General features: G+C 41.0%; 1 protein-coding gene across 1 annotated transcript in view; it reads left to right on the plus strand.

Moving 5' to 3' along the window:
- Nucleotides 1-1,902, plus strand: part of mtpap (mitochondrial poly(A) polymerase) — a 20,166-nt gene extending 18,264 nt beyond the window's left edge. Inside the window, exon 10 of the mRNA XM_084710378.1 lies at nt 1,201-1,902. Within this exon, the coding sequence (XP_084566504.1) occupies nt 1,201-1,533 (333 nt within the window). The 3' untranslated portion in view covers nt 1,534-1,902. The remainder of the gene's footprint in view (nt 1-1,200) is intronic.
- The last annotated feature ends 8,907 nt before the right edge of the window (nt 1,903-10,809 follow it).

A 10,809-nucleotide genomic window follows, 5' to 3' on the forward strand; every position in this document is an offset into this window, starting at 1 on the left:
AGGCTTTTGTTTGCTTTCTTTGCTTTGTGTATTTCACCAGCATCTAACTCAGGTCCATATAAATGTCCACTGTGTCTTTGGTAAGTTCCAAGGATCACTTTTAAGTCCAGGTGCCTTTAATTTATGCAGATAATTTTGTTTTACTCCCGTTTTTGCACTTTCTTCTGCTAAAGGCTGCCATGTTGCAGGATGTTACCATACAGCAATATAAATGAATTTATCAGCGCCAGTATTTAATGTGCATTCCTATTTGGAAATCTTTTTTGATGACTTTTTCTAAAAAGGTAACATCAGGGGGGATCAGGGCTAATTTTCCCACCTAAGCTGTACAAATCAGTTAATTAACCTCCCACTAAACATTTGCAGCCTTAAATAATTTATCACCTTTACTTTTGCCCCTAGAAATAAAGTTGATAAATTAGGTGTTGGGTGTTCATGCTTTGGTTGCTCATCATATGAGATGCAGAGACCTTGCTGGTGCTTGGAGTTTAATGAATTGATGCCTTTGGGACTGAGGGACCCTGCGGCCTAATATATGAGACTAATATCAGGTTTGACACAGCAGAGGAAGCCTGCAGGTAGACTGTGGCCGTGACCCGTGCCTACAGGCTTTCACTGGTGGAGCAACAGCCATAAATCTCCTTTACTGTGCTACAATTCTCCGCTTCACTCCTCTCTTCTGACTGATGGCTTTATGTTGCCGTCTTCTATCCCTCCCGCCCTTTTACTGTCAGGCTTTAGGAAGGATACACCGTGCAAAGCACTATAGAAGGTTCTTGACTTCTCTCTGACCCACATATTGATGGTTCATTTGATGGCCATGACTGCCAGACAGAGGTACAGATCATATATGCTTCCATTGCTAAAACGTTCGGTGTGCGTAGCAGGTTTTCATATCAGTTGAGGACATTCCTGTCATTTTTTTTGGTTCCCCTCTTTTGAATTATTCTCAGTTATCATGACTCATGTCAAAATGTCTTCCAGAGCCGTGCCCATTTGTCTCCCTTTCCCATCTGCTAGCCTGTAGAGAGGTGTTCCACTCAGCTATAAGTGCCCCAGATACAGCAGCTAAGAGCTAAATCCATGACCAAGGAGATAGATGAACCATAACACCCTCTGCATATAGGACTGCGCTTATGGCTGCTGCTGCTCCAGAATGTGTTTTCATCTGCCAGCATTGTCCCCTTCCGTTCTCTCCAGGGCAAAGAGCAGAACAAGCCGGAGGTCGCCCCGCTACACATCCAGAACCCGTTCGAGATCTCTCTGAACGTCAGCAAGAACGTCAACGCCACGCAGCTCGAGCGCTTCGTGGCTTTGTGTCAGGAGAGCTCCTGGCTGTTCCAGCAGAGTGAAACCAACACCCCCACAGGTGACAAAGACACTCCCAAACCTTGGGGACTCGCTACCCTCCTCCTGCCGTCCCAGGTTGCAGGGATCAAAAGCCGTAAGAAGAGGAGACGGGAGCCGGCCAGCGAGAGGATCAAGAGCTTGCTGGAATCCTTGAAGAATAACAATCAGACAAAGAAGAGCTAAGACTCATGTCAGAAACCAGCTCCATCCTCTTACTATTACTTCAGCTCATTCATTGGTGGACATGTCTGATGTCTCACTGAGGAGAAGCTTCTGCACTGGACGATAGTTCCAAACATGGACACTGGAGGGTGTCACTGAGGCCTGTGTGTGCATATGTTTGGGACCTACAATAAGGGAGTGATTACTTTGTCTTTTACTATAGACCTACTCTGTTGTAATTAAAGCCAATACTGTGTAAACTGAGTCGAGTCCTGCCGGATGCTCAGAAGACTGTAGATTCACACATTCAATCTGTTGTACATGGATATTATCATTTACACTGCTAAACAATATCATCTCTTTACACTTCACATTAAATTATTCTGGATATATTTTTTGTACTAATGTAATAATACAGATGAAATAATCAAGATGTTATTGCAGACTGTTGGTTTGGTTATCACGGCACCACAATATTGACAAAAGGCAGTAAAAAGGTATCAGACACATCAAACTATGACTGAATACAACAACAGTATTATTTAAATAATTAAAAAGAGGTGTGCAATTCCAGTTCCAAAAAAGTTGGTAAGTTGTGTAAAACCTAAAAAATAAAATGTGATCATTTGCAAATCCTTTTTGATATTTGTTCAATTAAAAACAGTCCAAATACAAAATATTTAATGCTTTACCTCATCAGCTTCAGTGATTTCTAAATTGTAAATATATGCTGCTTTTGATTTTGATGCTAGCAACATGTTTCAGAACATCAGCAAGGAAAGACTGAATGTTGTGGAATGCTTCAAAAGTCAAACAGTTTGGAATGTTCCACAGATAAACAGGTTAATTGGTGATCGTATTATTGAGTATGACGGGCGTCCTCTCCCGGCTCAGTTATTTACAAGTAAGGATGGACCGAGATTTACTGCTTTGTGGAACACAATTGTATAGTGGGCATGACTACATGGTTTTGTGAACACTTCATAAAACTGTTGTTGGTGAACACAGTTTGTTTGCAAATGGCTACTTTCTGTTTTTAATTTACGTTTTAAACAGGGTCCCAACTTTTTTGGAATCTGGGTTGCAGAAAGAAATCTAGTAAAGAAAGAGAAAGGCCTTAAGGATTTTAAGCCTTTTCCCTTGACCTCCAATTAACTTCATGGGATAAATTAAAGTTTTATGTATTTTAATCCTTTGTCTGTGACCAGCTCATTGTGTGTTAACATGATACTAGCATACTGGAAAACACTGGTAGCTAAGAACATTTTCATCTACAGCAGCCAGCTGAAGCTAACTGTCATAATTAATTCAATAAGAGAAGCTAATCATCCATACCACATATTACTGTAACGTCACTGTATAAACTCATTTAACATTAACTAAAGCGTTTACGGTAACAAGCCTCTATGCTAATCAGCCATTCAGACTCTATACCACTGTGTCCATAATATCCTCTTCTATTGTCTTTGTACTAATTGAGTCGTTAAAGTTAGAGTCAGCCAAAATGCACTAAGATGCTAATGCTATCCATTTCTGTGCTGCATGAACAATTATGATAAAACTTCTCAAGGTACTCCTTGTGTGATAATATAGTTCTTGTTTAAGTCCGTGTCCGTTTTCTCTTCATCACTACAAACTTATAATTAATTGACTTATAACTGATATTCTTATCAGAAGCTCACTAATTTTGTCATTGGTAGCTCGCTGGATAAAGCGTTTTAACTGTTGTAACAGGACTTTATACAGCACGTTACAGCAGTATGCATTATGGATGATGATTGACATAACCTGCGCTTGTTGGCGCAGTTTTAGGACTGAATTAGCTTCAGCTAGTTAGTTGAAAATGCTGTTTCTCAGTGTGTTTAGCCGCCTGTGTTTTCAGATAAGTTAGCTAGCCACACAGTTATTCATTGCTATAGTTGGGTGCATGTCTAAGCAAAAGTGTTCAAGGGAAAATAGCTTGTAGATTTATGATTAGATTTGTGCCAAGGCCAAATACACCAGGAGGTCAAAGGTCAACTTTTTATTGCCACAGAAGTTACAAGAAAAATATAAAGCTTTGTATATCTTTTTACATTACATTTGAACGGTGTAACTAACAGCATTGTTAATGAATTCACTTATAGTTTTGATTTGGCCTATATCCTTATACTGCCTTTTGTTGCTTGCAGGGTTCTATAGTAGCAGTTCTCAATCTGTCTGAGCACCCCCACTAGTGCTTGAGGGAGTCCCCAGACAAATGGGAAATTTAAATCAATTTCACTGTTATTTCTCTAACTAGAAGTTAGCCCAATGAGAGAATGAAATAATGACAATGATAATGTCATTTTGACTGTTATTTTCACAGCTTTCACACTCTTCACTGTTAATCTGTCAGTCTAGAGTATAGACTGTTCTGGAATAACTAAATCTTACCAGACAGGAATCCCTGAGACTACATCTTATCAAATATAGGTCCATGATCTCAATTTAGTGGTCTTTGACATGAAAAACACGGCTCCATAAGCTGTCATTATTTAAACACATGATTGTAAAATGAGTACAAAGAACAGTCAGACAGCATTTTCTTCAAATGTTACATCTGGATTAAGGTTTTTAGCAGTGAGTGATGTAAAACAGTGACATAATGGTGCTAGCATGTGTTAAATTTATTTATACAGCAAGTAGACGGCCCATCAGTTTGGTCACCCAGTTCAGTGGAACCAAAGTCGTCCAGCTTTGTGGTGAAGTCTGTAGAATGAATTGACCTCTTTGAAAACCCACTGGTTGATATGTCATGTTGAATATGTAAAAAGAGACACAAAGTCACTTTAACTCTTCTTGATTCAGTTTCCAGCTCATAATGTCTCTGTCCACTAATCACATTGTTTGAAATGTGCTCCAAACTGAAGATGGAAAGAAGTCGAAACTCCAAAGAGGTCATTCACATCCAATTTTTCTTTTCAAAGTTACATAACCTGAGTGTTTGTATGTGTCTGTGAGTTATAGGAAATAGAAAAGACCTTCGGGTGCACGTGTTGAGAGTGCATCCTCAGGTTCACATCCTATGAGTGTGCCTGAGTGTGTTTGTGTGTGTGTGTGTGTTTCAGGCCCATGGGACGGCGTCTGAGGAGCGGGGAGCGTGCAGCCCACAGCTGTTTTTCCGCTCATTGCTGTGGGAGGTCAGGAGGGTGAGAGGATAGACTTTTAACTACCTCCCCCTCCCCTCCCCTCCTCCTCTCCCACCACCCGTCCACCCTCTGCCAGGGGGGCAAGAAAGGACTGAGGCAGAAGAGAGCCCATCACCGCCTCACACCCCCCTGGTTTTGAACTTCACTCACTGCCTCCTCTCCTCCAGCTTCTACACTCTTAGAAATGAAAGTGCTAACTAGAACCATAAAGGGTTCTTTAGCTTGTCCCCATGGGAGAACCTTTTTTGGTTCCTGGTAGATCCCTTTTTCCATTTAGAACCCTTTCAGAAAGTTCTACTTAGAGCTCAACATAAAGGGTTATACCTAGAACCATCTGTGAGAGGTTCTACAGAGAACCCTTCTGTGTTGTAACAGGTGCTAACAAGAACCCACTCGGGGGTTCTGCTGAGAAGCTTTTTATATTTAAAGGATTTTTTTGTAGAACACCCTCAGGGGCATCTACTAGGAACCTTTTTAGATATCAAGGGTTTCATCTAGAACACCCTCAGGGACTTCAACCGAGAACCTTTTTAGTTTCCAAGGGTTCTATCTGGAACCCACAAAGGGGGTTCTACAAAGAAGCTCTTTAGATTTTAATTGTTTATCCAAAACACACTCATAGGATAATGGGAAACTTTTTATAATCCAAGGGTTTTATCCAGAACACATGCAGGTTGTTTTCTCTGGAACCTTTGTAGATACCAAGGGTTTATCTAGAACCCATAAAGGGCATTCTATCGAGAACCTTTTTACATTCTAAGGGTTGTACCTAGCACCCATCAGTGGAGTGCTACTGGGACACTTTTTAGATTCCAATGGTTTTATCTGAAATGCACTCATGTGGTTCTACTGAGAACCTTTTAAGATTCTAAGGGTTTTATTTAGAAGCCACCCAAGGGATTCTACTGACAGCCCTTTTATATTGTGGTACAAAGAACCCTGGATGAAAGAGTTCTTCAAGGATATCAACAGTCCTTGAAGAACTCTTTCTTCCAGAATTTGTTCTTTGGATGAAAAGGGTTTTCTAATCCAATGTTTAGTCTTACAAAGAACCTTTGACTAACCCTTTCTTCAAAAAAGAGTTCTGCAGAAAAAATGGTTCTGATTAGAACCTCAGTCCTTCAGGAAGGACTGTTTTGTTACCCTTATTTCGAAGAGTGCATTTCTCTTTCAGATTCATCATGCCTCTCTTTATCTCAGCGATCTCTTTCCTCTCATCTCAGAGTGGCAGCGTTCTTTGAGGTTTGTGGAGTTTGTTTATTTCCATGAGTGAGTTTCTGCTCTGGTGGAGCAACAGAGTGGTTATGAAACGCCGTGGTTAGAGAGGCATTGGGTGGGGAAATCAACACCTCAGGAGAATTTGATGAAATGGGACTGCTGGATGTTGTAGGGTTCATTTGAAGGAGCTAGACGTCAGCGCTATGGATCTTCTGATTTGTATTTGGTGGTTTAGAATGTGCTGTGCTGTTTTTTTTAAATTTATGGACCCCTCTTTGATGGCACTCTCTCCATTTATTGAACAGTTTATGGGGTAATTACAGGATAGATAGAAACTGTGGCCACTTGCCAAAAGGTTTCCACAGGTCAATGTCAAGGTTAATTATATCTTTTTCTAGCTCATACCAACTATTGCACTGTCAAGGTTTTATGTGAACATCTCCGAACCAAGTCTGCAAAGGGACCAAGGTTGTGTTTTGTTAACCTGCCCAGCACTGACCCTCCTCCGGGGTGTTTGCAGGCGGCACACCGTGGGCTCTGATTTATTGGGAAAACTGACGAAAAGTCCAAGATGGATTGGGCTCTCTCTCAGGAAGTCCAGAGGTCCAGTGGGGCGATGGCCAGAGTTTATGTTGCTGCCTTTTTCTTGGCTCCTAATGCGCCTTCAGAGCCTGAAAGAATGTAAAAAGGTGGCCTGAGGGTTTGAAAAACATGGGAGGGATTTGAGGAAACACGGTGAGGGTAGGAAAGTAGGAAAAACAACAATAAATGAAAAGGATCTTGGCATCCATGAGGTTGAATGCCCCAGCTCTTTAGCAGCACCTCTCATAGACTGCTGTTAACATCCGAGGAAAAGCTCCTGGAGAACATGATGTTTGATGTGGAGGCCTTATCAGTTGGGGCACTTTCAAAAGTTATTTTATCAAGCCATCCGATCACTACGCCACGCCTTCTGCTTACCTCAGCCGACTCCACAAAGACCTAAGAGCAGTATGGAGAACATAATCTGGAAAAACACTTCCCCTTGCAGTTCCATGAATTGTCCCTACAACATTGTAAAAGGTCATTACGCTGCTTTCCGTGGTTGAGGGACAAGTGTCCTGGCAGTCCCTTGGGGAACCCAACCTCCCTCTTACTCCCAGAGTTCCCACTCATCAACACAACAGTTGGCTTTAAATAGGAGCTGGTAAGAGGTTGCATTGAAGAGCCTGAATGTATTTGCTACCAGGTGACATTACCACTGTGTGTATTTCTGCCCGTAGAGGTCTGTACTGGCACTGGTATTCTCCACTTGCACAATGTGTTATCACATATAAACGTGTTGTGAGCTGCATTTCTGTTTACTTCCTGATAACACTAGAGTAACATCACCTGCAAACGTTTTCACTTTTCACAGTTAGCTTTGTATATTGTTAATAGTATTTACTGTTCACTTCATATGTATAGCATTTCTGACCATGTTGATAATCACCTCAGTGTCTTACATAACTGTTAGCAACATTAGTTAGCCAGTTAGCATCATCATCTTGCGACTTTTCCAAGAATCACTAAATTTGGTTTTGTCCAAATTGTAATATGTGAAAATCTAAGGAGAGGAATGTGAGGGAAGTTGGACATCAGAGAAGGAGTGGGAGAAATAGCACATAGAGCCAGAATATTTTCTGGAAATTAAGAATTTAGTTTGACCAAACAAAGGTTGGTGATTGTTGAGACGGGAATCACGGTTCAAGATGATTTTGGGGTATTATATTGAATTATCTTACCTGTTGATTCCACTGGTTACGGTATGTTTGTGCCACGGTTTAGACGTCTTCCAAACTGTTGCAACTCCCAGCAGTTTTTCAGCATTTTGTCTGCCTGGTTATGTTGACTTGCTCACATTTAATTGTTTTGTTTTATGCTACCACAGTTTTTAGTGTGAATCTGTATGTGGGTCTTGTATTTTGAAAATTGATTGGACTCACTCTGCTTTTACTGTGTCTGACTTCCTGCCCATTCTATCTGCTCTGCGCAGAGAGAAGAACGGAGAGCCACCTTTGGGACGCACTGCAGTGCTACTGGTGGAACCACAAGCACTGTGTAGAATGGTTGCGATGAGCAGATGTGGCACAGCAGTAATGCTAGGCAGCGGTCCCTGGTGGAATCAACTGGTAAGACAGGATTATCAAAATGCTCAAAACACTTCATACAAAATGAATGATAAATACTGTTAACAGTATGTACCAAGCTAACAGTAAAGAAGTTAAGTATGAAAAATCCCTAAGTTTGTAGACAAAGATGATGTTAGTATAGTGTAAGTAGAGAATTGAAAGCTGCATACAAGTGACGCCAATCAAAATGCAGCAGCCCATACTATATGTCTTCAAGTCCCTGTACAGTGAAATCATGAGGTAAACTATTGGCGACCAACTCTGTGTTTACGCTGTATGGGAATGCCTGGGACTTACTGTACCCACCAACAGTACCATTGTTTCAGTGGAGGACGCATGGCTGCCTAATTGGAGCCTGGCACAGAGTTACTAGCAACCAAAGCTGCTGAGTGTCAGCGACCACAGAGGTTTGCACATTCTTTCCCTCACTGGACAGTAGAGAGGCTACTTCCATTCAGCACTGGCCAGATCAGGCCCCTGTTGAGACACGCTGTGATGGAAGATGAACTGTCACATGGGTACACCACACACAAGCACACATGGCCATTGTGCCACTGCGATCGGGACATGGGTGGGTATCCATGGAAACGCACCCCGCTCGTCTACAGCGCTCCACCAAGCTCTCCTGGGTACCTTTGCTCTGTGACTGGAGAATGCATGTGTGATACCACGTATAGACATGTGACACAAGTCCCCAGAGCTCAGGCAGCTGCGTTTATACCATCACATGTGCTTTGTTGTTTTGTCAAAGCTGCCACTGTGCAGAACCATGAAAAGGCTGAAACACTTTTGATGTACAGTATTTATATACACGAGGTGGGAGTTTAGTTTTACTTTGCACCAAACCTAATCATGGTAATGCTTTATTTTACAGGTCTGTTTTTTCCTAATAATTTCTAAAGCAGGGTCCTGTACAACAAAGTCATTTGGTACTTATTACAGGAAAAATTAGAAAAAAATTATGAGCATTTTTCTAATTAAAACTGAGTCAGCACTGTTAAGTTTCTCAGTAGTTTCCCACCTACAGTAATATCAATAATAACAATAATAACAGTAACTGCTCATTTATTACTGAAAACCTGCGGAAGCTGAGAATGGCCATACTTAGAAAATTTTAATGCCATTATCTCGAGTTATTTACATTGTTACCTCGAGATATCAGAGCTCATTTTGTTAATTACAAGATAAATTAACTGGTTATCACAAGAAAATGAAATAATTAATCCATTATCGTGAAAATAAGCTTTGTTATCTCAAGATGCCTAAATAATTACCTGTTATCATGAGAAAACAAGCTTTGTTGTGTTGAGATAATAAAATAATTGACTTGTGATCCCGTGATCTCGATAACAGGAAAAAAAAGGGTAAGTACAGCCTTTTTCAGCTTCTGTAAATACTTCAGTTATAAACTACATGTATACTGTATACTTTCATGTAGACAAATGTCTTGTTTCTGCATTTTCAGCTGACCTGCTACAAACTAACGAAAGGACTCCCAGTGCTAACATGTACGGTGAGTAACAATCTGTCTAACAATGTGAGTGTTGATGACTGTGTGGGAGAGGGTTTTTGTGAAGTTGTAGTCTTTACAGTGACAGAATTGAAACCGCATTGTAATTGCTAGTGTAACATGGAGACTAGTCACTCATGTACTGTACGTTTTCACTTTCTTTGGTATGACTAATACGTTTCAAATTACATAGTCTTTTCCACGAAACCTCCTAGGAACTGGTAAGCATTGTTACTAAACTAAATGATGGGGAACTTAAACATGAACAAATTAAATGAAACATTACATTTAACTTTTATTGTATTTTCAAAAATCCACCTCTGTTCAAGACGATGCCAGGCCAGCACATTTTGAGCATCATGAAGGGATTAAAGTTGGGACAGTTTGCTACAAAGAGGTGTTTGGGCATCCATCAGTTAAAAGAAATCACAGATATTGAGAAGTTATAATGCTTTGAAAAAAATGTCATGATACTTTTAAGTTGTTTATGACAAAGTCATCTATTCATTATCTATACCTCTGTGTCATGAAGGGCTGAAGGAGCCTTGATGCTTATCCCAGCTCACCTTGGGCAAGAACTGTCCTTTATCTCTAAATGTCATGACTGTGAGCTCACAAAATGACTGATAAATAATATTCCATACAAAGTATTACAGTTTTATTCCTCATGGGTTTTATTTACTCCAAGAGTGGCCACACTACTATATTGTATTTGCACCCAGTGGACTGGCTGAACGAGTCCATGTCACAATTCCATCTTACAATAGTTATGTGAAGGCAGCTTTTGTAAATTCCTACAGAATTTTAACTAATTTAATTTGTATCTAAACTGCCTTCATCTGCACTACATTTGAAGGCAAAGTCATTTATGTCTAGGATATAGACCCTGGATCGAGCAGCATACCAGCCTGTGTCCAGAGTGTTTGGCCGTCTGTGGACGGCCCTTAAAGGAGAGTATAGAAAAGGCTATTCCAGGGACATCAGGACTGGAAGGAGGGTTGGGGGTACAGTGTTGGGGCTGCAGAGATAATAATGTTGGCTCTGTGCTGGGGGGTTGATCACTAACATCCCCCTCTCCCTCCTCATCCTCGTGAGCCAGATTTCTCCTCCCTTTTCTATAAGAGCTTAATCTACAGTCTGCACCGCAGCCAGAGAGGGCCTTATCAGCTGTGTGAGAGGCTGCATGTCAGCTCCAGCCTTGGCTCCCTTCACTGAACAGACCTGGCTGAGCAGATACACACTCTTATGG

Source organism: Lutjanus erythropterus, chromosome 21, assembly GCF_056507025.1.
Source record: "Lutjanus erythropterus isolate fLutEry1 chromosome 21, fLutEry1.hap2, whole genome shotgun sequence".
In the NCBI taxonomy this organism is placed as follows: Eukaryota; Metazoa; Chordata; class Actinopteri; order Lutjaniformes; family Lutjanidae; genus Lutjanus; species Lutjanus erythropterus.